Consider the following 27,095-nt stretch of genomic DNA (forward strand, 5'->3'; position numbering starts at 1 on the left):
CAATAACAAAATGTAATGAGAAAAATGAAGACATGTTTTTCTTCAGACTGGTCAATGTTTCTTTTACCCAGGTGAATCCAGAGTAGAACACGTCTTCACCTAGGCACATAATTGCAAAGATTGGCTGACACGTAACTAAGATTGCCAGTGATATTAATTGAAGTGACTCTTGTTTCATTTTTCTCAGCTTTTCAGCGTATAATCAAAACTGTTGAGAAAGTTCATTATTACATTTGTCAGAGGCATCAGGACACAGTAACAGGGAGGTGTACTGATGGCAAGCAGTGGTAGCTGAAGGTTGATACTATTACTACTGCTATCACCACCACCACTGTCTTCTAAGTTGTAGTAGAAACAATCATTAATGTTTACTGAGTGCTTTCTGTGTGATAGATACTTAGGCTAAAACCTCTCTGTGGATTGTTTCACTCAGCCTCTCAAAACTCCAATGGATTATCTTCATTTTTCCAGTCCAAAGGAAACAGATTCTGAGAAGTTTTAACTAAGAAGTTAAAAATCATCTGCCACATGAAATGGACCAAATCATGTTATATACATGTACAAATATATCACAGTGAATCCCACTATTTTTTTTTATAGTTTAATATATTTTAAAAGCAAACTTACAGGAACAGCAGAGAAGACTTAACATTAAAAACATATACTTACATATTGGACAACTCAGAAAAGTATAGTGAGTGGATGGAATCTACTGTAAATAAAAATGCTACAAATACCGTTTAGTTGCTATCAATAAGAAATTTACCTGTTTAAAAAAAATCCAAATGCTGGCATTGTCCAGAAAAATTTAACAGTTTTATGTATAATTGTTATAAAGTTGAGCTGCTGAAACTGGCTCACTGAAACATTTTGACTTGCATTAATGCTTTACATTCCCACATTTATATTAAAAATTCACACACAAATGAAAATGGAAAAACAGCCAATACCTGATTTCTGTCCCCTATTTTTCCACTCGCAAATCATATACTTAGGTACCTTTTGACCCCGTGGGAAAAAATCTAATGTTCAGAACTACCAATGACAGGAATAAGAGAAAAAAATTTTTTTGAGATTGAAATGTTTCCCATTATAATGAATTCTTAAGCACTTTCTCCAACTGTGGCATTCTAGTTAGACGACTTTTGGCATAATTGTTACACGTTTTGCATGGATAGCACAGAGGTTGGTGTCTTCAAAAAGGCCAATCAGATAGGCCTCACTTGCCTCCTACAAAGCACCAATAGCTACACTCTGGAAGTGCAGATCTGTTTTAAAGTCCTGAGCAATTTCTCACACCAGATGCTGGAAGGGGAGTTTGCGAATCAGAACTTCTGATAACGTCTAATTTCACCGAGTGCCACAGTACCAGGCCTATAACGATGAAGTTTCTTCACCCCTCCAGTAGAGGATGCACTCTTGTGAGCACCTTTTGTAGCTTGTTGTTTCTTGGGTGCTACACTGGCTGATTTGCAGGCAGTCTGCTTTGTAGGAGCTATGGTAGAGAGACCTCCCTACTTACCCCCTTTCTCCTTCAGGTAGAGGTCGGCGCGCTAGAGGCGGCACTGGTGTTAGAGAGCAATGGGCGGCTACAAACACAATCTGAAACACAATCTGAATTCCACTATTTTGTATAATTATAATGAACCAGTAGAAGAAAATCCCTTGCCCATCTAGATTGCTATTAAATATCAGATGCTAGGAGTTGAGACTAGTTCTTTAACATTTCAGAGCCTATATCCTTAACCTTTATGCTGCATAGTCTCTTACTAGGGAGACTCTGAGAAAACAAAACTAGACACTGAAGCACAGCTGCTTGGGCCAGCTTCAGGGCAGGCAGTGCCACTCCCCCAGTTGCTCCTGTGCCCCATGAGAGAATGCTCTTGACAGTGGTCAATGGTAGACATTAGCAGCGCTGTATCCCAGTTTCCCTATCCAAGAAGTCAGTGAACTGAGAAATACATTTTGACAGTGAGTTCCACCTAGAAAGCTCTGTTTCCTTGATTGGAAAAAGTTACTTAGCCACCAATTTCTGGGAAAAGAAGATATAATGTTAAACTAATTTGTGTTTGTTCAAAAGACAATGAATTTTAAAATCTAAGTCAAGCTCTCATTTTGGTGAGGTGAAATATAAGAATGGGTTATGAAATTATCCCCAAAGCAACAGATGTTCAATCACTTTTTTACTTTCATGTGTGTGTATGTGTTCCCTGTTTCATCGGGGCTGTTCCTAAAGCTAAGAAGAAACTTCCCAACATGCCTGTCTTCTTGGAAAATTCCTCCTCGTGTCCTAAAATCTTCCCAGTCAGAAGCTGTCCTTGATGTCAGAAATAATGCACTACCCTTTGTGCCACTGCAAACATTTACAGACGAGGAAATGATGATAAAGAGTGCAGGTGAGTACATTTCTCACTTTACCTTGTTACTCCTCTGGTCATGAGTGGGGTCTGCAATATGAAATTACATATGACAGATGAAAGGTGAATTCATTAAGTTTGTGAATGGAGTTTTCTGACTTTTTTGTTTTTAAAAAAACAGTGATATATATCTAAAAGTTAAAAACAACAATAGACTAAAATGCTGTCTGGTTGAAGGGCCCCCAACCTCTGTTCTCTGCTTCCCCAGTTCTTGCCAGAAGCTGCTTTGTTAAAAAGTTTCTTAGAGAGCCTTGGAATGGGCACCTACTGTGGGCAGCTAGTTGTATAAAGGCCAGGGATGCTGCTAAATATCCTGTAGTACACAGGACGACTCCACAACGAAGACTCACCTGCCTCAAAGTGTCCATAGTGCTGAGGTGGAGAAACTTCATTCTGTGTGGCCATGCAGCTATTCAAAGGCCCATGTTAGATGGAGTGTGCTGGCATGGAAAGATCTAGACATGCGTGGGGAGAAGATTGAATGTGTTTCGTATGATTCCTTTGTGTAGAGATATAAATTGAGAGATAAATGGATAATTCATGTGTCTGTATAGATACAGATGATGTTCAAAGAAAAGTTTTCAGAAAAAAATACATAATAAACATAAAAATAGTAACCTTTGGGGAGAGGGGTGGGTAGCCAGAACAGGGAATAAGGCTTTCATTTTTCATTTTATGCTTTCTGTATTGTTTATATTTTTTGTATATGTTACTCATTTTTAATGGCATCAAGGATTACAAAGGGAGTTGGAGAATTATACTTTTCTATATTAAAGAAACTTTATAATTTCTGCTTTAAAAGAATAAGTGCACTCACATGCATTTAACTTAAATTAAAAATTAAAGTTTGTCAGCAAACTATCAATGATGATTATAGTTATTATTAAAATGACTACCACTTGAACGTAGACTTAATAGTGATTCTTTTTTCTGCAGTTAAAAAATTCGCACAGGAAGAGATTGCTCCTTTGGTTTCAACCATGGATGAAAATTCAAAAATGGAAAAATCAGTAATACAAGGCTTATTCCAACAAGGGGTATATATTTTATAATTCTTCCAATTTCAAGCTTCTGTAGATACTTTCCAGTGTTAACACTCAATGTGTTCTTTTAAATTTAGGGACTGTAATGAGCATAATGAACCCTTTGTTTCCTAGCCAAAAATGTCTGTGCTCTCTGTTCATTGGAGATCTTCATTAATATTTTATACTTAAAATTTTTAGTAGTTGAATTAACATTATATATGGAAATATTGTGTTTTTTAAGAAAAAGGTTAGCAGTGAGAGAGTGATTTCTTTAGAGCAGTGGTTCTCACCCAGGAGCAGTTTGGCCTTCCAGGGGGCATGTTGCAGGCATCCAATGTAGTAGGAATAATGCACTGCCCTTTGCACCACTGCAGCACTTTCAAATGAGGAAATGATGATGGAGAGAACAGATCATCAAGTTTTTCGGACTCCAAAGCCTATTTCCTTAACCCTATGTCACAGCATCAAGGGATACTGCTCAGCATCCTGCAATGCGCAGAACAACTGCCGCAGCAACAATAAGATGCCATAGTGAGGGTTCATTCTACCTGAGTCTCCTACGTGTGTGCTCAGCTTAGACACTTAGAAATGGGTGACATCTGAATTCCATGTTAACCAGGGTAACAGATTTCTAACTTTTTAAAAGTCACTAGACCTTTAGTGAAACAGACAAAAAAGATTAAAATAGAACTACTTTGATTATGGCTAGAAGAGGTTATGAGGGACTCCAAGGAGGACATGGGGACTCCAAGGAGGACATTTTAAAATCACCACACTCACTCCTGATTTCTCCCTTCTCCATAGATGCAAAGTGATTTTTTTTAATACTAAGGATGGCACAGAATTAGTCACTGCTATTCATAGTCATTGTCCTAAATTTCATCTGTCATCCTGTTTGAAAAATAACCTTGCCACTTAGCCATAGAGTTTCATTTCTTCCTATTTTAAAGTGACCAGCTTTTAGTGTTTTTTCCAACTTTGTGTTAGCAAAGAAACTCTTGGGAACATGGAACCTTATGTGGAGCCACACCAGGTCAATCAGAAGTCCAGAACATAAGACAGACAGACTGAATGAATCCGTCACTAGCTAGCTTTCACTGTCGTGGTTTATGACCCTGTAGGCTTCTCTGAAGCCTCTCCTGAGGTGCTAGACCTCAGAGGCCTCATGCTCCTTGTACCCAGCTCCATAAATTGCTTCTGCTTAGAGTAGTTCCAGTTGCCTAACACCTGTTGTCTCAGCTCTTTAGTCACCTGACACCTATTTTCCAGTTGAGAAGTTCATGACTTTTTATAGAGAAGCAGTATCTCCAATGGCTGCTCCAAATATTATAGTCAGGTAGCTGTCAGGCCTACTAGTCTCCAGGCATGCCCAGATCCTCAGGTTTTCCTCAGAGAGCATCATTTCTGGTTCTCTCACATTTTAATCATCCCCTTTGTGTTTCTGCCTTCATAGCAGCAAAATCTTTCTTCATCCTGAAACATGACAGCCATAACCCTGACCATACATAACATGGAGTGATTCCCAGAGAGTATAGTGAGAATTGGAGCATTATCATTTATCCATTACCAGCTGTAGGTCTTGATTCACATGTTCACATGTTCCTATCTGAAATAAAGTCTCTTAAAAATGGAATGTTGGGACTGGGCTTATGGCTCAGCAGTGGAGTACTTGCCTAGCATGTGCAAGACACTGGGTTAAATCCTCAGCACTACATAAAAATAAATAAAGGTTATGTCCAACTACAACTAAAAATATATATATAATTTTTCAAATATTTATTTTTTAATTTTAGGTTGACACAATCTTTATTTTATATCTATGTGGTGCTGAGGATCGAATCCAGTGCCTCACGTGTACTAAGGGAGCGCTCTACCACTAAGTCACAACCCCAGCCCTCTAAAATATATATTTTTTAAAAAGTTAAAAATAAAAATGGAATGAGTGTTACTGAGGAAGATTCATATGTCAGACTTAGGAGTAGTGACTGATCAGTTGGCCTGTATCAAGGTTATTAGAAGTCTGTGGCCAACATTTTGTTGTGTTTATCAGGCACCTGTGCCTGGTCAAATGTGACTCTAGCAAATAGTGCCAAGTATTATCTGCTAGCCATCCTAGACTTGCTAAAATTGCAAGTGGATTGGTCATTCAACCCTTATCTCAGCTGAAAATATCAAGAAACCTGTCTAGAAGAGATTATGCTAAATGAAATTGTAAATGTTTCCCCTTGAGGGCTAGTCGTTTTCTTGTATTTACTTATTATATTCAAAGTGGTATAAAGGGGATAGTGTTGAAAGACCAAAACAACTCCTATAGTTATTAGCAAGAAAGGACATCAGGTTATGTTTATATTTCATAAGATATTTTCTCATTCCTTTCAGTTATTCTTTAGATCTGAGGTGTTCCCCAAAAGCTCATCTTTGAGACAATGCAAGAATGTTCAGAGGTGAAATGGTTATTTTTATGAGAACATTAACCAAATCAGTAGATTAATCCACTGATATGGATTAACTGGGCGGTAACTGTAGGCAGATAGGGTGTGACTGGAGAAAGTAGGTCACTGGTGGTATGCCTTTGGGGTTTATATTTTGTCCCTAGTGGACAGAGCTCTCTCTCTGCTTTCTGACTGCCATGTCCTGAACTGCTTTTCTCTGTCATGCCCTCCTATCATGATACCTTTCTTCACCTTGGACCCAGAGCTATAGAATTGGTTGACCATGGACTGGACCTCTAAAACTGTGAGCCAAAATAAATTTTTTCTCCTTTATGTTGTTCTGTTCAGGTCTTTGAGTCACAGTGACACAGAGAAAACCTAAACAGAATTTGATTCTGAGAAGTGGGGTCATTACTATGACTAGGCTGACCATGTGGTTCAGAAGCCTTTGGAGCTGGTTTGTGAGGGGAGGAATTTTGAAAAGTTTAGAAATACAAACTGGAAAAGCTTTAGAATGTTGTGAGTGTAGTTTAATGGATGGCTGGTGGGAACTCAGCAGAACAGAATGCCAGTAGGACTGCAGACAGTAAAGACTGGGCTCGTGAGGTTTCAGAGGAGAGGGAGGACTTTATTTTTAAATTGGGCTAGAGGCTGTTCATGTTAGCATTTTGGCTAATAAGTTTTCTATGTTTGCCGGCATCCTGAGACTTTCTGTGAGGCTGAATTTAAAGATGATGGACTTATTAATCTGGCAGACAAAATTTCAGGATAGCACAGCATTCAAGGGGTGGCATAGATATTTCTGGACGCTTTTAACCAAGTTTAATCGGGAGCAGAAAGCAAAGCAGAAAGATTTGAAAAACTTGCAGTTTGGCTAGGAAAGTACCAGTAAAGCTAGGGCTGAGGTATGATTATTAAAGACATTACAGCAGTATAAAGAGATGCTAAGTACTTTGCACTGAGACAATGGAAAAGATGGCTTGAGAGCTTCTCAGGAATTGGCAATACCACAACCATATCAGGCTCAAGGGTGTAAAAGTTAAAATTCCATTGAGTCCTTGGGGAACACTGCTTGCACATAGGGACCTAGGAAGTTAATTTACTCTTCTCAGCCATCCGGACTCAGAGGCTGCTACAGCCATGGTCCCAGGAGGCTTGGCTACTACTCAAGGTGGTGGCAGACCTTGGTGTCAAACACATAGTGCCAGTTCTGCAGAACTGCAGAATTAGAGTTCGGAGTTATGGAGGCCCCCACCAGTATTTCAAAGGAAGGCCTCGGAGGCCAGGCAGAGTGTAGCAGAGTTGGAGTTCCTATGAGCTGCATCGAGAGGATGATGCATGAAGATGTGAGAAGGAAGCCTAAGCTGCGGTGGAGACCCACAGATTGAGAGATGCTATTAATGTGGAACATCTGCGGAGGAAAGCTGCAGGAATCGAGCGGACACAAGCCAAGAGAAAGGTCATGTGAGCTGCAACCAACAAGGCCATGGGGTGAAGCTGCACAAAATTTGGAGAAAACTCAAAAAGCCATGTGCCCCAGATGCTGGATGTGGAGCTACAAAACTTGTATGGCCAGCTGGATTTCAGTCTTCCTTCTTCCTATACTCCTCTTTCTCCCTTTTGGAATGAAATGTTTATTCTGGGCCATTATACATTGGATATATTGTTACTTGCTTTTGATCTTGGCTCATAGCTAAGTTTGCCTTGAGTCTCAGACATTGACTTTGGGTAATGCTGTAACTTAAGACTATGGAGACACTTAGAAATAGACTAAATATATTTTGCATTTTGAGATGGGCTTGAGTTTGGGGGGTCCAGGGGTGGAATGTTATGGTGTAGATATAAGGTATCCCTCAAATGCAACAATGCAAGGAATTTCAGGGGTGAAATGATTAGATTACGAGAGCTTTAACCTAATCAATGCATTGTTCCACTGATATGAATTCACAAAGTGATAACTGAAGGCAGGTAGGACATGGCTGGAGGAATGAGTCCCTTAGGATTTATATTTGGGGTTTATATTTTTTGTCCCTAGTGCATAGAGCTCTCTCTGCTTTCTGACCACAATGTCCTGAACTGTTTTCCTCTGTCATGCCCTCTGTCATGATGTTCTTCCTCATCTTGGGCCCAGAGCTATGATGTCTGCCAACTAGGGACTGAATCTCTAAAACCATGAGCCAAAATAAATGTTTCCTCTTGAGATTTTCTTCTCAGGTCTTTTGGCCACAGCAATGCAAAACTGACTAAACACTCTTAAAAGCACTTTACCTCTTATTATCATTTTTGGAGGCCCAAAAGAAAATAATAGGTCTAGAATACAATTTTATTCCTTTCCAAAATAAATTATTTCTGTTACAATTTTTTTTCATTTACTGATATCAAATTAGCCACAGTAGCACACACCTGTAATCCCAGTGACTTGGGAGGCTGAGACAGGAGGATGGCAGGTTTAAGGCCAGCCTCAGAAACATAGTGAACCCTGCCTCAACATAAAAATAATAAAAAGCAAATAAAAAGGACTGGGATGTTTCTCAGTAGAATGCCATGGTTTTATTTCCCAGTACCAAAGATTAATTAATTTTTTTTAAGAGAGAGTGAGAGAGGAGAGAGAGAGAGAGAGAGAGAGAGAGAGAGAGAGAGAGAGAATTTTTAATATTTATTTTTTCTCGGCGGACACAACATCTTTGTTGGTATGTGGTGCTGAGGATCGAACCTGGGCCGCACACTTGCCAGGCGAGCGCGCTACCGCTTGAGCCACATCCCCAGCCCGATTAATTAATTTTTTAAGAACTAAAAACATCTATGTTTACAGTGTATTTTTAACTTTTCTTGCAAAAAATTTTCAGGCATAAAAATAGACTGCTTAATCTGTTTTCTTGTTTTTCCTTTAGTTGATGGGTATTGAAGTTGATGCAAAGTATGGAGGAACAGGATTCTCATTTTTTTCCAGTATCCTAGTCATAGAGGAATTAGCCAAAGTTGATGCATCTGTTGCTCTCCTATGTGACCTCCAGAACACAATAATTAACAAGCTGATTAAAAAACATGGAACAGAAGAACAAAAGACCACCCATCTTCCTAAACTGGTTACAGAAAAAGTGAGTTGAAAATGAGTTGTTGAAATGGTTTGGTCTTTTCTAAGTTTGCAATATTTTCAGGAGAAAAGTAGCTGCAGTGTTAACTTTTATTATCTAGGACACAATGCAGCACCATAAATTAATCAAGCGGTGCTCAGTAACTTACTAGGGGGGAAAAAATACTCTGCTTCTCATTTTCTACTTGGATATTTATACAGTAAAATTATTTCTTTTTTGTCACAATTTTGTTTTCCAATTCTTTTGTTGATAGTTTCATTTGTGTTGAGTTGGCTTTCTCCTCTAATTATTAGAATTAATTTAGATAAATTTAAGCATGTATTCTCAAGTCTGCAAATTTGTCTTAGGCAAATAGTGTGGTAGTTTGAGGGAAATAATACTGTGAGAGTACTGTTTTGATAAATATAGACTTTTTAAAAAGTAGCTATGGGTTTTATTTACAAATGTCCATTTTGCTATAAGCATTTGTCATGCAGAACATAAATGCAATTGTTATTTGGACTTTTTTTTTCCTCATGTGTGTAGCTAGGAAGCTTCTGCCTTTCAGAGACTGGAGCAGGTAGTGACCCCTTTGCTTTGAAGACCAGAGCTGATAAAAGGGGAAATTACTATCTCATCAATGGGTCAAAGATGTGGATTAGCAATGCTGCACATGCAGGACTCTTCCTGGTTTTTGCAAATGTGGACCCTACCCGTGTAAGTTTGAAAACAAAATTTCTTCTCTTTTCCTCCTCATCTTTTCTCTTTTTCTTTCCTCCTTCCATTTCCTTTGTAGGACTTAGTCTTAAATTTGTATTTTCCTTGATACTGAAAATGTGAGATTGAACTAGCATCTTTTCACCTTATTTATTAATCTCTTAAAATATTTTGACATAATTATTAATTACATGAGACCATTTGTTATTTATCTCCTAATATGCTATATAAGAAGCCAATCTTTAATTTTATATGATTTCAAATTTTAATAGTGAAGAATTTAAGTACCTATGTAGTACATTTATTTTTAAGAATGTTTTAGAGCTGGACACAATGACATGTAATCTCAGCTACTTGGGAGGCTTAGGTTGGGGGATCACAAGTTCAAGACCAGCTGGGCAACTTAGTGATACCCTGTCTCAAAATTTTAAAGAATTTTAAAAGACTGGGTATATAGAGTGTCCCTGGGTTCAATCCCCAGTACCACAAAAAAAAAGTATATTTTTAATATTTCCACTAATGTAACATTTAATTGAATTGAAAAACTTTAAGGTATTTAATAAAATTAAATTTAAAACATGGGATTCTCATAATCATATTATACCTTTGTAAAGGTCAGGCGAGCGTCGGAGGAAGAGACCACCAAGAGACTGTCTCATGCAACAGCAAAGGGTTTATTTGGGGACCAGCATGCTGGGGCTCAGAGCTCACTTGAATAGAGCAAAGAGAGAGAGAGAGCCCTGAGACCAGCTTAAGCAGAGCTTATATACTTTCCTTGGAGAGGGCAGGGAGGGAAGTTATATTTTGCAGTTTGGCAGTTGGGGACAGCACATTCTGGGAACAAGATTAGAAAACAGTCCACAGTTGGGGACAGCACATTCTGGGAACAAGATTAGCAAACAGTTCTTAAGATTTCAACAGTGTTTTGTTAAGCATATAGAAAAACAGAATGACAAGTACCTATTTTATTAACCTTTCATTTTTCATTTCTTCTTCTGGCTACTTTTAATCATAAAAGTGATCATTGGGGGGTGTCACATTTTATGTCTGCTAGTGGGGTATATTGTTGTCTGATTACCATAAGTTTGACTTGTCCAATTTGGGCTTGGAGAAAGGAAACTACATGGTTGAGCAAACAAGTTCCTAGAGTTAGCAACAATATAAGAATTATTAAAGGACCGGCCAGGGCTGATAAAAGCGTAGTTAACCAGGGGGACTGTGTGAACCGAGACTCATACCACCCTTTTGGGGTTTCTCTCTCTCGCTGACGCTCTTTAAGGCGTCTTTTTAATTTACTCATAGATTTTTTTACAATTTTAGTATGGTCGGCATAAAAACAACATTTTTTCCTCAATGCAGCACAAAGGCCCTCTTCTCTCATGAAGAGGAGGTCCAACCCTCGCCTGTTCTGTAAAACAACTTCAGAGAGAGAGAGGTTAAAGATTCCTGCAAAGCTGTGATGGAGGCTTCTAATATCTTTAAGTTTGGGTCCATTGCTGTTTCTAATTGGGTCATTTGTTGTGTCCCACGGACCAGGGCAGTGGTCCCTGTGCCCACCCCTGCAGCAATTCCCATTCCTAATAAGATGGCTAAAGTGAGGGATACAGTTCCCGGCGGAACCGGGTTGTATGCCCCCCTATTTGATCTTCAGATGAACTTGCGTCATGATAGAGCACTCTGTGAAACATCTGCACCATTACACAATAATTTACAGAGCTGTTAAATACCTGGGCTGAAATGCAAGGAGTCAACCCTGTGTCACATGCCCACAAAGTTCCATTTTTAGGAGTAAGGAAACCCTGTGTGATGTTAATATTTTTTATCTGGGTACATAAGTGTTGTTTACTTTTAGGTGGAGACCCTATACATAAGCCTGCCCCGGTTACTTCTGGGAGGGTTAACTTAGGATTTCCACCCCAATTACAGGAGGAACTCTGCGCTTTTACTGCATAAGTCCCATCAATTGCTATCCCTTCATAAGTAAGGAGGAGTAGTAGAGATACAGAGCCAATAAGACTGAGTGAGGTCTGGTTGTGTGGAATTCAGTACCACAAAGGTTCCTTCAATTAGCCCCCAGGGGAAGGGGTTGACTTTACTCTGGATTGGGGAAGTAAACGAAGGTGAAACTTGAGGAGTATGGGAAAGTGAAAGGACCCTAGTAGATTTAGGTTCGGGTGGTCTATGAGGCCCAATTCCTGGCTTGAGGGGATTGGGCCCTATGGCTAAGGGAATTTCTTTTCTTTTAAATTGGATAGTGAACCAAAGGCCAAAATCATATCCTGTGGTGTAAAATTGCATTCCATAGGTTTTTCCTGAAAGCCATGTCCAGATATTTTGGTTTCTTCCTTTGGAGGTGAAGGTTATATTTAGGGGGTTACATAGGCTACTTGTGTCACATGGAGTAGGGTCAACTAGTCCAGAAGTCCCCGCTTGGGGGCTCCGTTTAAATGGGAGACATTGTTTGGGATTTAATTTAGTATTATTTCTTCCTACCCGAATCAGACTATCAGGGGAGTTTGGGTTCCACCAGGCAGCCCCTGTATGCTCATATCCCCATGACTTACAGAAGAAGTCGGTTTTTCCCCCACACAGCCGTGACTGTTTGCGGCTTCGATAGCCTGCCGGGCAAACATAATAATCCAGGCTAGCCAACCTACATCTGGCTTGCATGTCCCTACATCCATAATGTTTGTTTCCATTATCTATGGTACGGAAGGGTTTTAATGGAATTTTAATGGGATCTTTTTCATCAGGGATATCCCAATAGGAAAGACCTATAGCCAGCTGACAAATGTCTGGGTGGAGAGATGGCCACCAAGTCCCTAAGGGGGCTGTATGCGAGATAGACCATACTTCCTGTCCAGTAGGATTTGTGATCAGCCATCGCTGCTGAACGGGCTGATGAGGGTTAGGACTACTGGTGGTCAAGGGGAGAGTCCATAGCCCTATCCACATGGCGAATACGCAATTTGAGAGGGTTACCAGTCTTTTTTAATTTCCAGCCAGAGTCTGGACAGGGCGCAGGCTTGAGATGAGAGGCATGGATCCAGGAAGTGATTCCGTCTACCTTTACCGCTGTAGGTGTTATAAGTAGCACCTGGTATGGTCCTTTCCAGCGGGGTTCTAGGGATGACACCTGATGTCATCTTACGTAGACGAAGTCTCCCATTTGATATCGGTGTGGAGTCCCTTCGTCCCCAGGTTGGTAGGCAGTGGCCAGCTGTTTCCACAAGTATCGCTGGGTTCTTTCAAGAGCTTTAAGTCTGTCAAGCAAGGGGGTGTGAAAGGAATCGTTAGGTCTTAGCGTTGGGGTCAGGTCCCTTACTGGAGGAGGGGCACCATAGAGAATTTCATAGGGGGTAAGGTTACACAAAGAAACAGAGGGAGTATTTCTTACACGAAACAGTGCATAAGGCAGGAGCATAGTCCAATCTTTTATGCCGGTCTCCAAGCTTAATTTCGTCAAGGTCTCTTTAATGGTTCTATTCATTCTTTCTACCTGTCCTGAGCTCTGGGATCTATAAGCGAAATGTAACCTCCAATTAATCCCCAGGGTCCTGGCTAACCCCTGACTTACCTGGGCCACGAACGCCGGTCCATTATCAGACCCTATTACCTTAGGCAGGCCGTATCTTGGAAAAATATCTTCTAGGATCTTTTTGACCACCATTTGCGCCGTTTTTTTTTTTTTTTTTTTTGTGGGGAAGGCTTTAATCCATCCTGAAAATGTATCTACAAAGATTAGAAGATATTTAAGTCCATATCTTGTTGGCTTAATTTCAGTAAAGTCCACTTCCCAAAATTGTCCTGGTCTGGTTCCTCGAAGGCACCTTCCTACAGGAAGCTTGGAGGGGTAAGCATTACCCAGAGAGGAGCCCGTTTGGGATCCCTCGTCCGCCGCTGCCGGATCTCGGTGGAACCTCCGAATGTAAAGGTCGGGCGAGCGACGGAGGAAGAGACCATCAAGAGACTGTCTCATACAACAGCAAAGGGTTTATTTGGGGACCAGCATGCTGGGGCTCAAGAGTTCACTTGAATAGAGCAAAGAGAGAGAGAGAGAGAGAGCCCTGAGAACAGCTTAAGCAGAGCTTATATACTTTTCTTGGAGAGGGCAGGGAGGGAAGTTACATTTTGCAGTTTGGCAGTTGGGGACAGCACATTCTGGGAAGAAGATTAGAAAACAGTTCACAGTTGGGGACAGCACATTCTGAGAACAAGATTAGCAAACAGTTCTTAAGATTTCAACAGTGTTTTGTTAAGCATATAGAAAAACAGAATGACAAGTACCTATTTTATTAACCTTTTTTTTAATATTTATTTTTTAGTTTTCGACGGGCACAACATCTTTGTTTGTATGTGGTGCTGAGGATCGAACCTGGGTCGCATGCATGCCAGGCGAGCGTGCTGCCGCTTGAGCCACATCCCCAGCCCCAACCTTTCACCTTATGACAAAATAATTTTAATATCCATTATGGTTTCTGAAGAAGCAAAAGAAATGGCAAGGTTCCTGGTGTTGTATCTCACATCTTCCACTTATTTCATAATGCACACATTCAGAGTTCTTTCCTAAGTATTCTAAAAAGTCTATTTTTAGTTTTCTTTTTCCTTGGAACCCTTTATGAACAAGAGATTTTATAAATCCAAGTGGAAATAGAATTTTAAATCTTCTTTCTAGGGATATAGAGGAATCACCTGCTTCCTAGTAGATCGTGATACAGAAGGCCTTCATATAGGGAAAGCAGAAAATAAACTGGGCATCAGAGCTTCTTCCACCTGCCCAGTAACATTTGAAAATGTCAAGGTGGGTATTTAGAATAATCAGTAAAGTATTGTGAAAGGAGCTTCGGGTGGTACCATAGGGCGTGTGGGTGTGCAAGAGAGCTATCAAAATACTAAGTGGCAAATGGTACGCACAGGAGAGTGTTTTGTGAAATCCTAAAAGTGCTCTTAGGTTAAGTTGTCACCAGAGTACTTTTCATAGTAGTTTAGACCAGAGTGGAAACCTTTCTGCCCAGTAACTGGCCTCTGAAGAAAATGCTGAGAATTAACCTGTTATGTTTTATAACTTGCATACTTCTGAATGACTACTACTTTATAAAGCTTGGTGTACTTGTGAAGGAAGTCTGGTGTCAGTGCACCAAAGGCCACAAGATGGGGATGTTGCTCAGTGAGAATGAAGAGCAAGGAGGTAGGACCCCACAAAACAAGATAGCTGGAGTGCTGAGGCTGAGGCTCCAGAGCTTTTACACAGGCAGGACAGGTTATCATGGGTTTCCCATCACTCATAGTGGAGCTTGATCTTCATGCACTTGTGTGTCTGGGGTGGGGGTAGGAGATGACTTTACAGTTGTCATTTGGGTCTGGCTACTTCCCTCCCCTGACCTTCCGATTCTCCCTTTTCTTTCCCATTCTTTCCCATTCTGCCCTGCTCCCTCTCCTAATTGCCCATATTATAAAGCTAAGTATTTTTTATTGTTCCCAATCTGAATCTTTAATCTTATTTTCAAGTACATTTTAGTCTGTTTTCTCGTTCCTCCTTTTTTCTCTCTTTTGCATGCACACAGGTATGTATACACACATGCCTCAGTTGACTTTTAAAAAAGGATGAATCATCTCAACAGAAGAAACCATTATTTTACAAGTACTTCATGTTTTTTATAGTTCCTAATGATGTTATCTTACACTATTAATATACACATAAGAATTGGAGGAAAATTGTTATTTATGCAATTGATGAATTGTTCAACATTCCCTTTTTCTAGAGTCATTCATTCATTTATTGAGCACACTGCTAGACTCTGCACAATGCAATAGTGAATAACCGACTTGGGGAAGTAGTTGTAGAGACTTGGAGAAATCAGCAGATAATCTCATTAGATGTTAATAAGTACTGTGATCAGGTACTATCACACAAATTGGAAGTATATGAGCCTTTAAATATGTGTGTAATCAAATCAAATTATATCAAATTAAATTGAGGAAAAAGGTGCACATTTGTGTTTTCAGGTTCCAGAAGCCAATATCTTGGGACAAATTGGCCACGGCTATAAGTATGCTATAGAAAGTCTTAATGAAGGCAGAATAGGAATTGCTGCACAGGTAAGTCAAATTGTAACTCTTCCACAATATGAGCCAATTAAAATGTAAAAATAAAGAAATACAGTAAGACCAATGAGAATGTGGAAGCTTTTGAACACAAGATGGCACCCTTCCCTTACATGAGATGAAAGAACGGCTTGTTATTTCAGATTCCACTTTAGTCAATTATATAAGTACCCAGAGAACCAAACAATGGCTTAGAGATAACATGTTTTCTATTTTGAGAACACTGAAGTATTATCTAATACCTGACTCAATAACTTCTAAAATGTATTATAAGTTAAATATGTAATTTTTATAAAATCAGCATCTCAAAGCATGAAAATCATTCTGGAAGACATCTTTTAAATTAAGAATAAATACATATTCTCTGTGATCTCTGACTCAAACAATGAAAGACTCACTGCTTAGGGTTTTACAAGTGTGAAAATGGAGCAATTGTTTGTGGCACATGAAATAAAACAGCCATAAATAAATACACAGTGTAATTTGAGAATTACTCAAATTCTTACCAGATTTACCCTATTGTATATATTCATTTTATATTAAGTGACATTATTTTCTAGATTAATAAAATGTATAAAGGCTTTAATTTATTATAAATATGTTACTTTTATAGAACATTTATTTTATAGGTGAATATCTGAAATTCAATTTAGAGCCTTTAGATTTTGATGTACATTGATATACATTAGCAATTGGAATAGTTAAATGTTAGAGTATTACTCCAGATATTTTCCTGCTGCTGTTACTTTGTTAACAAACTGTTCATTTTGGTGCTGGTAATTAAGTCCAGGGCCTTAAACATGCTAAGCATGCCTGCTACCCCTACTACTGAACTACATCTCCAGCCCAACAGAGTGTTCTTTAGATCAGTAATTAACCTAAGTTTCCCACAAAGCTAGGTAATATGTTACTAAAGAGCACTGGCATATCTATCCTTTTTAAAGTTTTTCTGTGATTTAATTTCATCAGATGTGGCATTAAAAACTACAGTACCAGACCTGATTTTTCCCAGGCATTTAAATAATAGAGATGTTCTGGCAGTAAAATACACAGCATGGTCTTTAGTCTAATTACCCCAAGTTATCTTATACCCTAATGAAAAGTTAAGGTCAGATAGTTATTATGTCTCTGTGGATGGCTTTTAGAGGAAGAGGCACAGGTAACAGAGTGAACTGAGGTCATCCATCCTCAAAACACTGCAGTTGGAGAAAATTTGGTTCTTCAGTAGTTTTCATGGAAACATTTTACTGAGATGAAATAGCTTATTTTGATTGATAACTAAAACTTCAGTCTTTGTGTCAGTATAGGCTATTGTTTCCATGCTTTAAACTCTAGTTATGACTGACATCATCTTTTCTTATAGCCAGAAGCATTGAGCCTACTGCCTCACTTTAAATTGGGGTTTGTGGGGGTTTGTCCCTTTAATTTTCTTATGTTCTTTTTTTGTTTTTGTTTTTTTGTTTTCAAGTTCTGAGGATCAAAGCCAGAGGCACTCTACCATTGAGATACATCCCCAACCCTTTTAATTTATTTGATACAGGGTCTTGCTACTTTGCCAAGGTGTTAAATTTGTAATCCTCCTGCCTCAGCCTTCCAAGTCACTGGGATTACAGAAATGAACCACCATGCCTAGCTGTTCCTTTAATATTTAACATAATCTTCTGTTCTGCAGAGAGTTCAAAGTAAAGGCTAAATGAAAATATGAATGAACACTAATGAAATATTGATGTTTGTGGGCATTTCCCCTAAAGCTTTAACTATTGATTTTTTTTCCTTTTTAAAAACCTCCATAGTTTGACATAATTAGTGATTTAATAGCTACCTAATGTTGAAATTTAGAAACCATTTATAAGCTCAAATCATTCAATAGATATAGAATTGATTAGCAGTGACATAATTCAGCTAAAATTGTTAAACACCATCCCTTATTCTTCAAACTTGTAAATTAATGATTTTACCAGATGCTATCAGTTGTTCTCAACCTTATCTGTGCATTAAATCACCCAGAGTTTTAAAATGCTGATGTTTAGAACACACTTAACCACCTCCTCTACTTCCAAGATTTGGATTCAGTTCTTATACTCAGATGTTATATCCAGGCATGGATTTGTTTTAATCAAGTTCCAAATGATCCTAATGTGCATCTAAGTTTGGGAAGTCCTGTTCTATTATGTTCTGATGTCCCTTCCATTGGAACTTTCATTAATTATAGGCAAAATGGATAGGAAGGTAGAAGGTTAAGAAGTGATCTTCCATATTTGACTTCTGGAAGGACTGGAGATGACACTTACTACTGTCTTGAAGGCCAGTTGTGGGCAGAATTTCTGTGGCTCACTTTGTGCCTAGAGGATCAGAGTTTAAAGAAAAAGATTCCTGAACAGTAGCTTAGTTGCATGAATACAGCCATGCCAGAAGATTTACTCTGTCCTAGAATTAAATACACTCATATTTATATGACACCAGTCCAGATTTTCTCCCAGTTACTGGAAGTTCAGTTCTATAAATGCAATAGATAAAGATACGTAGTTAATACATACCTCAGCACTTTGGTAGATCAAGTTCTCCTCCTACTCCATCTGTTCAATCTGCTAGAAAAGTAATTTATGACTTGGGTAACTACAACCATAAACTTGTGGAAAAGTGAGAAATTCTGGTTTTCTTTTCCTTCTTTTTTTTTTTTTTTTTAAACAGATGCTGGGACTGGCCCAAGGATGCTTTGACTACACCATTCCATATATTAAAGAAAGGATACAATTTGGCCAAAGAATATTTGATTTTCAGGTACATAATTAGACTGTTCTACTGTCCCAGACTCTTCTCTCTTCCAGTTGATAAGGAGCTTTGTTGAAAATCCATGGAGGGAATCACTGGAGGGGATTTTAATGGAGGGAGGAGGGCAGGAATAGGCCTCTGAGCATGCACTTGTACATGCTTTGATCTTTGTCAAGGGTGGAACTGTCATCCTTGTGTTCCAGCTGTGCTGTGACATGGGATGTCTTGGTGAATTTTTCAGAGATTTCTCCTCACTGCTTCATAAGTACAGGACATGAAGTCTGAAGTCAGACTTCATGGATTCAAATCCTAGTTCTGCCACTTGCACATTGTGTATCATTTTATCTGAAATGCTTGGGAACAGAAGTGTTGCAGATATCAGGTGTTTTTAGATTTTGAAATATTTACATAGACATAATAAAACATCTTGGGGTTGGGCCCTCCATCTAAACAAAAAATTCATTTATACCTCAAATACATCTTATATACATAGCCTGAAGGTAATTTTATATGATGTACTTAATGATGTTGTACACAAAACAAAGCTTCATGTTGTAGATTTTTTTCACTTGTGGCATCATGTTGCCATTCAAAAATTTTCAGATTTTGGAACATTTATGGATTTCACATTTTCAAATCTGGGTGTTCGATCTGTCATAGCTTTAGGCTTTGATCACTCTAAGCCTCAAATGCCTCATTTATAATATAAAGATAATATGATATGAGACATCCTATTTTAAATTAGATATGTGTGAAGTGTTTAACACACTTCATGGTGTAATAGTTCTCAGTAGATGGTAAAACTCGTCTTAAGTGCCCTAGTCAGACCAGACCCATGTGGTAATCTTAGAGGGCACCTTGACACATACATCTTACTGGAGATACAGTTTGCTAATGCAATTGAGATACTCTGAGCCAGACATTTTGGGAAATACTGGACTGGTCCACTGATAGGGCATTCAGGGATTCCTTGATGGCAAGGGTATTCTTGTCCACGTTGAGGTCTTACCAGCATCAGGACAGCCTGTAGAAGCAGCTTACCAGGCATTGCAAGCACCCTGAAGTGTATTACCTAAAATTCCAGAATAATTACTTTACATGGTTGCAAAAACCTCCCTTTTTATTTTAACAGTCTGAGTTCCAAGTATAGTTTATTTCTATACTATCAGCTCTGTCATGCTACGTTGTCTTCAGGTTTATAATCACTAGACAACACATGAGCATACTCAAACTGCATATGTGGAGATATAAAGCCATGGACATGCAGTCAATCCAAGACCCAGAAGATTGAGCATGGCACACCTGACCAGAGCCTGCACAGCCCATGCTGTCATCCCCATGCTATACTCAGGAAACTGAGGCACTCGGAGGGCAGGTTTTCAAGGTCATGTTACTAGTATGGTACCAAAATTACAGGTTTTTGTCTTAGTTTTTGGTCTTGCATTTCATTGTACTCAAGTCTTATCTCAGAACCAGCTTCCACATAGCTCACAGCAAGGACAGAAGGCGAGAGGGGTTTGAGGAGGCTGTTGATCTTCTCTGCAGGAAACACCCAGGAAACAGTGTTTACATGTGTATGTATACATATACATATAATACACACATTTATATATGTGTATATACATATATAAATATATACACATGTACACCTGGGGGTCAGATGTACTAACAAGTGTAATCACAAAGACAGTTTTAGAAATACCTGGGGTGAGTAATTTTTTTGAAACTTAGAAATTTGATCCTAAAAACTACCATTAACTATATAATCTTTGATTAAAGTTAGTAGGGTTTTATGTATTTCATCTCATTAGAATGATTTGGGTTTGCTTTGCATATGTTCATTTATTTCTTACCTCTGGAGGGTAAAGACCAGACCTCCTCCTTACTTCTTTCAGTTTGTCAAACATGCTCTTCATGCCAGGCCCTGTGCTCACAGTGTATTTAGGGAACTAATATGCAGCAACAGTGTGCTCTTTAGGGAAGGAAACACAACCACTATCCCTTTTCTGCCTTGTGTGTACTTACTGGAATAGACAACATGGATGGTGGCTGTAGATTTAAATGAACTGAATGTATTTTATGAAAACAGTCTGAATCTCTGAGTTTCACATAAGAAGCCAGAAAAAATTTTCATAACATTGATATTGGCATAGAAATAGACAAATTGACTGGATAGAACAAAATAGAAAGGCCAGAAATAGATCCATGCAGGTATGCAAATTGATATATATTAAAGATGAAATTGTAAATAATGAAACTATCCTTACCTCACACCATATGCAGAAAATAGATTTCAGATGTATTAAAGGGATAATGTAAGAAGCAAAACTTTAAAAATCGCAGGGGAAAACAGAATAAAACACACAAGAACTAATCATAAAGGATAAAATTGGTGAATTTGACTACCAAATTTCTTTCCCTCAAAAGATGCAGGAAGTATTTTACTCAGCATTAAAAGAGAATAAAATCATGGCATTTGCAGGTATAAATGGATGGCGTTGGAGAATATCACGCTAAGTGAAGTAAGCCAATCCCAAGAAACCAAAGGCTGAATGTTTTCTCTGTTAAGTGGATGCTGATCCATAATGGGGCAGGAGGCGAGGCATGGGAGGAATGGAAGATTTGGATAGGGCAAGGGAAAGGGAGGGGGCATGGGGGTAGGAAAGACGGTGGAATGAAATGGATATCATTACCCTGGGTACATGTATGACTGCACATGTGGTGTGACTCTACTTTGTATACAACCAGAGAAATGAAAAATTGTGCTCCGTTTATGTACTATGATTGAAATGGATTCTGCTGTCATGCATAACTAATTAGAACAAATAAATTAATTAATTTTTTAAAAGAAGATGCCAGGAAGTAAAAAGATCATAATGGAGAAAGAAGATATTTGTGTTACACATAGATTTGAGGGTGTTTGGTTTGTTACCATGTTTCATAACCTATATGTATGTAATTTAGTCTTTTTTATACACATCAAAATTTGATGTATCACATACCACAGACAGAAGAATCTACAGGGTATTTGCAAACAGTGCTATTTTTCTGCAGTTTATTCCTCCTTTTTGTTTAGGAAAGGCCATTCCTGGGATTATATGAGTACTTGCCCAATCAAGAGTCTGTCTTAACATTCAGCACAGATTATTATATTTATTTGTCTGTTCTCCCTGCAGGATGCCATAAATCAGAAGGACAGGGAACTCTTGACTATAATGTTCAGTGTGATGTCTGCATTGCTCAGCATAGTGCCTGGCATATACTAGCCGTTCAATAAATGTCTGGGTGAATAGATAAGTTAGGCATGAGAATCATTTCAGTCTATAATAAACATCTTGTGCCTAGATTTCCAGGAAATTGCTTATAACTCTAAATATTATTCATTTCTCACTCACTAAATCACTCACTTTTTTTACCCTCAAAAATATCAGAGTGGTATGAGTTTTTTTTAGTGTGGTTTTTTTAAGTTCTTTTTCTGTTTTCTATAACCTTAAAGAAAGTGGTATCTGTTATTGGGTTTTTTAGTAAAGTCACATTAATAAAGTCACTCAAAGGGGGTGCTTCAAATATTCCTTCATTACTTTGCATTTAATATCATGTGATGCCTTGAGACCATGTGCAAAATCAGAATTTTCTTTTTTTAATATATACATTTATTTTATTTATTTTTATGTGGTGCTGAGGATGGAACCCAGGGCCTCACATGTGCTAGGCATGCACTCTACCGCTGAGCCACAACTCCAGCCCCAGAATTTTCTTAATTCTAGCAAATAAAGAATATAAAGTTTTGCTATTAGAGTTTAATTTAAACTCAATTTTCATCATAAAAGATAATTGAAAATAATTGTTAATAACACTCAGATTTTTAAATCTGACTTTGAGATATTAAATCTTGACAATTATAAAGAATTACATGAGCTTTGAATTTTTCTGAGAAAAGAGCAATCTTGTAATGTCTTAGTTCATTTTTAGATTAGAGATTTTAAAGTATTTTAGAAATGAGTATGAATTTCCTTTGGGATATATTTTGAATCTGTCAGGGTTATATCTCCTAAAAGGACCAAAGCTGTCTCAAGAGATCCTAACTCTCCATCTTGGGCCTTGAATGTTACAGGGGCTCCAACACCAAGTGGCTCACGTGGCCACCCAGCTGGAAGCTACACGATTACTGATATACAACGCTGCTAGGCTTGTAGAAACTGGAAGACCATTCATCAAAGAAGCATCTATGGCCAAATATTATGCAGCAGAGGTAAAAAAAAAAATGGAATTTTTTATTTTTACCTTTCCACTTAAGAATGTTGACTGAACTTAGGTTTTTTTTCAAGTAGGTAACATGGACATTTCACTTCTGACAGTTGAAAAGCAAAAAAGCAAAGCTACCCTAGGAGAACATTTTAATTCTGTGGGGTCTCGTGTTTCCATGAGTAGTCAGTTCAGGTAGCCCACCCTAACAAGTCCACAGAGGAGCCTCCTGTGAGCAGTGGTGTCAGGCCCATGGTTTCAGGTTGGGGCATGGAAGATGAGGTGTTAGCAAATGAGATTAAAAGCGCAAAGAAAAAAATTGTCTGTGTTTAATGTTTTCTGCTCATACTTAACATTTAAGGAGTTAGAGTTTGGCTGGAGAAATTAGCCACATCATCGAACAGCTATTTCCCAGTCTTGACAATATGTCTGATTTATTTTAAATACTCATTTAAGCTCTCCAGTTCCTAAATTTATCCTCCTACCTTAACCTCCCTTGTATTCCAACTAATGCATCCAGCCTGTGCTTAACCTGCCCATCTACCCAGTGCACCAGTCAGAAACCTCAGTGTCATCTTAACATTCTCCTTCTTCCCCATGTTAAATCCGTCATCCGTTCTTGTAGATCTGCCCACAAAAGATTTCTTGAATTTATGTACTTTTCTCTCCCTGGAACATCTCCATCCGAGCAAGACATGTCATTTCTTCACCAAACTACTACAGTCACCTAACTGCTATCATGGTTCCTGTTGCTGACTCCAAAGTATCCATGAGGTCATGTCACTCTCCACTTTAAACCTTTACTTCATTGCCTTCTCATACAAATATTTTTGTGTTAGTTTTCTGTCACCACTACTGCAAATAACCAAAAATGAAATGGCCTAAAACAATGTAACTTTATTGTATCCCATTTCTGGTGATCAGAAGTCTGAGATGGGTCTAACTGGGATCAAATCGAGATGTTGGCAAGGCTGCCTTCCTGGAGACTCCCAAGGAGAATGTGATTCCAGCTTAGGCAGGCTGCTTGCATTCCTCAACTTCTTCCTCCTGTACTGTCTGTACAGCCAGTGCTGTAGCAGAGTTGAAGCTCTCCCACACTTCCTGTTGCCTTCAGTGATTGACTACTTTGCCTTTCTCTGCCCCTTATTAAAAAACCTAGATCCACCCAGATGATCCAGAAAAAAATCTCCATCCCAAGGTCTTTAATATAATCACAGTGGCAAAGACATTGCCATGTAAGGTAGCTTATTCTGTTCCTGAGGATTAGGCTGTGGGCATCCTGGAGGGACCAGTACCAATAGTCAAGCTGCTCACCCTCCTCTAAGGCCGGCCTACCCCTCCATTCTCTTTTTATCGCAGCTTTCCCTGAACCCAGCCCATCAGCTCTCTCTCTCAGGTCCCTGAGGATGATGAGCCCCTTCTCCCCGTGGCACCTTTGTGTTGTTTCTCAGATTAAAACATGCCCTGTAACTCCTATTTAGGTCTCAGGCTGTCTCCTCCAGTATCCCACCATGTAAATCACATCACTTTCCCAGCAAGCTCCTCTTTTGCCCTATGCAGTTTATCAGTTTCTATGCTTTTGGTTTAATGTCTTTCTCTACGTGACCACCAGGACCAAAGGGGCAGTGACTGCTCACTGCCAACCATTCTATACCCACAGGCTGGCAGAGTATGCAGTATAAAGGACACCCTTGACAAATGTCTGCTAATAAATGATACCTAGTGGCAAGCATATGAGTGTGAACAATTCTTTGGTTTTCTGGGTTGGGGGCGTAGGTCAGGTGGAGTGATTGCCTAGCATTCCAGTACTGCAGAAGACAAACAGAACACCAATATTCTGATTTTCTTAAGGAAAAAGGAATTTTGCAAATTAATAGGATACTTATATTAGAATGGTACCAAAAAATGCTAGTTTATAAAACAACTTCAGTCCTTCCAGTTGCCAGTAATAATAAATCCATGTTACTAAAATAGCATAACAAGTGTTTATAATCATAAATTATGTGGTGTCAGTATGTAACTTGCTGCTTGTTTTTTGGTAGATTGCAGGGCTAACAACTAGTAAATGTATTGAATGGATGGGAGGAGTAGGCTACACAAAAGATTACCCTGTGGAAAAATACTTCCGAGACGCAAAGATTGGTAAGTAGATTTTTTTTACATTTTATTTTGTTGTTATTTTGGCATTTGAGCTATTATATTTGTTGATTTTATTTTACTGGTACCTTGGTATAAGTAGTTTTAATCTCCTCAGTATATGTTTATTGGCTCTCTTCTTGTAGCTGGATTTTTTTTTTTTGCCCACCTCTTCTATCTGAAAAATGAATTTGTATTTTAAAAACATCAATTTGTCTTTTTAAGTGCCTCAACCGGCCTTTGAGTAAAACTGCATAAAGATCTACTATCTTAATTTTTCTTTTACTAAAAGTCTTAATATTTGTGACTAGTGTGATTTAATGCTGTTTTTTGAAGTAGGGTTCTAATTTCAGAAGCTAAGTGTCCTATCAGGCTGGAGTGGTCCAGTGCTCTACCACCTGAAAGGAAAATAAACACACCAGCTCAGACGCCACATGTTCCTCAGAGACAGTCAGAGCTTATGCATTGATGGTTTAGGAACCAGAATCTTCAATTGCTCCATTCTGATTCTGGACATTTTATAAGCCAAGGAAAATTGTCATCTTCTCTTGGTCAAAATGACTTTGTCCAGTACTTCCATATACTGGGGACATTAAATAATGTGACTAGCAATGGATTTGAGCAACTATAGAGGTAGTGTTTATAGTTTTGTCTTTGACTCTTAGCTGTGGGTCCCTTCCTAATTGTTCCTTTTGCTTCCTCTCATTTAAGGTACAATCTATGAAGGAACTTCCAATATCCAGCTGAACACCATTGCAAAGTACATCGACCAGGAATACTGATGGCCCTGGGTCTGGGCCCCTCCCGAATGCCATTGGTCTAACATTCTAAACTCCTGTGCATTGTTGGGGGTATTAGGCTCCATGGCATTGTGGTGTTTTATTGAGGTCCCCAGTCCAGGTCTGTGGCCTTGGCCTTTTCCCTTTATGGGCACAGGAGATCATTTTTTAATTTGGGAAGAAATGCATCCATATTTTCTCCAAAATTGACTTAAAACTTAATATTTATATTATTACTGTAATTTCAGAGTATGCAGAAGCTTTGCTCTGTCAACATTTGGAAAAATGAAGAATCAAAGTATTAAAAAAGTAGTTATATTTCTTCTAAATCTTTGTATTACTGCATGAGAGAAACATTTGTTACAGTCAACGATTTTTATTCGATACTTTATAGATTTTATTGTAAGTAGCCAAATGAGACCAAGAATGATAGAAATTTATTTGGAAAAAAATCTAAAACTTCTAAAAAAAAATCAGTGAATGGGTGGAAATTAAGGGTGTAACTTTATAGGTCTTATAATAAAGCAATATAATTTGCCACTTTAATTAACCTATATAAAAACTGCATTTCATAATGGTTTCAGACGATCATTTTAAAAATCTGTCTTTGCATTAATTTTCAACTATGAAGTTCAAATGAAGTTGTTTTAACTGAAAATATTTAAAATTGTAATATTCATTCTTTTTTGCACTATTTTCAATAATACAATTTCTCTGTGTATGTGTTTTGTTTTTGTTTTGTTTTGTGTGTGTATGTGGTACTGGGGATTGAACCCAGGGCCTTGTCCATTCGAGGCAAGCACTCTACCAACTGAGCTATATCCCCAGTCCTCTCTCTGTGTTTTGATTGAATGCTCTTTTCTCAAACTTTGTAATTGGGCTTCATCCTAAATAGTAACTAATTCAAAAATTGGGTTTTGGTTCAGTGATTCTCAAGAAAGAGAGATGTTGCCTCCATTAAGAAGCATATCAAAATCTTATAAGGAATGAGGGATAGAAGGGAGCTGTAGAGTTTGAAAAATCATAATCAACTTAAAGCAATTTTATATTTGGGAAGACAAAAGTAAATATTTTTCTACAATACAAATGACAGAAAGGTGGATGCCAACAAAATACATAGCAGGCAATGCCATTCCTTCCATATAGGGAGTCTCAGCAGGAAAAAACCCTCCAGGGTGGATCCTAAGTTCTCGAAGGAGGACAACAGATGAGAGTTTTGTATTCTCTGAAAAAGAGACATGGGTCAAACCTGAGAATTGTTCTAAGTCTCATGCAATTTCACTGAAAGTAATCATTATTATTATTACATGGGGCATTTTTTTACTTTAATGAAAGGATAAATACTAAGAAAACCTGACATTTTCAAAGTAATTTTGCTTTACACATTCTTGTT

The 27,095-nt window shown here is 38.4% G+C and overlaps 1 protein-coding gene across 1 annotated transcript in view; it reads left to right on the forward strand.

Moving 5' to 3' along the window:
* Positions 1-26,360, forward strand: part of Acadsb (acyl-CoA dehydrogenase short/branched chain) — a 43,561-nt gene extending 17,201 nt beyond the window's left edge. Inside the window, exons 2-11 of the mRNA XM_026384233.2 lie at positions 2,237-2,396; positions 3,354-3,454; positions 8,766-8,972; positions 9,495-9,665; positions 14,341-14,466; positions 15,672-15,764; positions 18,462-18,551; positions 22,657-22,794; positions 24,830-24,929; positions 25,635-26,360. Of these exons, the coding sequence (XP_026240018.2) occupies positions 2,237-2,396; positions 3,354-3,454; positions 8,766-8,972; positions 9,495-9,665; positions 14,341-14,466; positions 15,672-15,764; positions 18,462-18,551; positions 22,657-22,794; positions 24,830-24,929; positions 25,635-25,705 (1,257 nt within the window). The 3' untranslated portion in view covers positions 25,706-26,360. The remainder of the gene's footprint in view (positions 1-2,236; positions 2,397-3,353; positions 3,455-8,765; positions 8,973-9,494; positions 9,666-14,340; positions 14,467-15,671; positions 15,765-18,461; positions 18,552-22,656; positions 22,795-24,829; positions 24,930-25,634) is intronic.
* The last annotated feature ends 735 nt before the right edge of the window (positions 26,361-27,095 follow it).

The sequence above is a fragment of the Urocitellus parryii genome, chromosome 5 (genome assembly GCF_045843805.1).
Source record: "Urocitellus parryii isolate mUroPar1 chromosome 5, mUroPar1.hap1, whole genome shotgun sequence".
Taxonomy (NCBI): domain Eukaryota; kingdom Metazoa; phylum Chordata; class Mammalia; order Rodentia; family Sciuridae; genus Urocitellus; species Urocitellus parryii.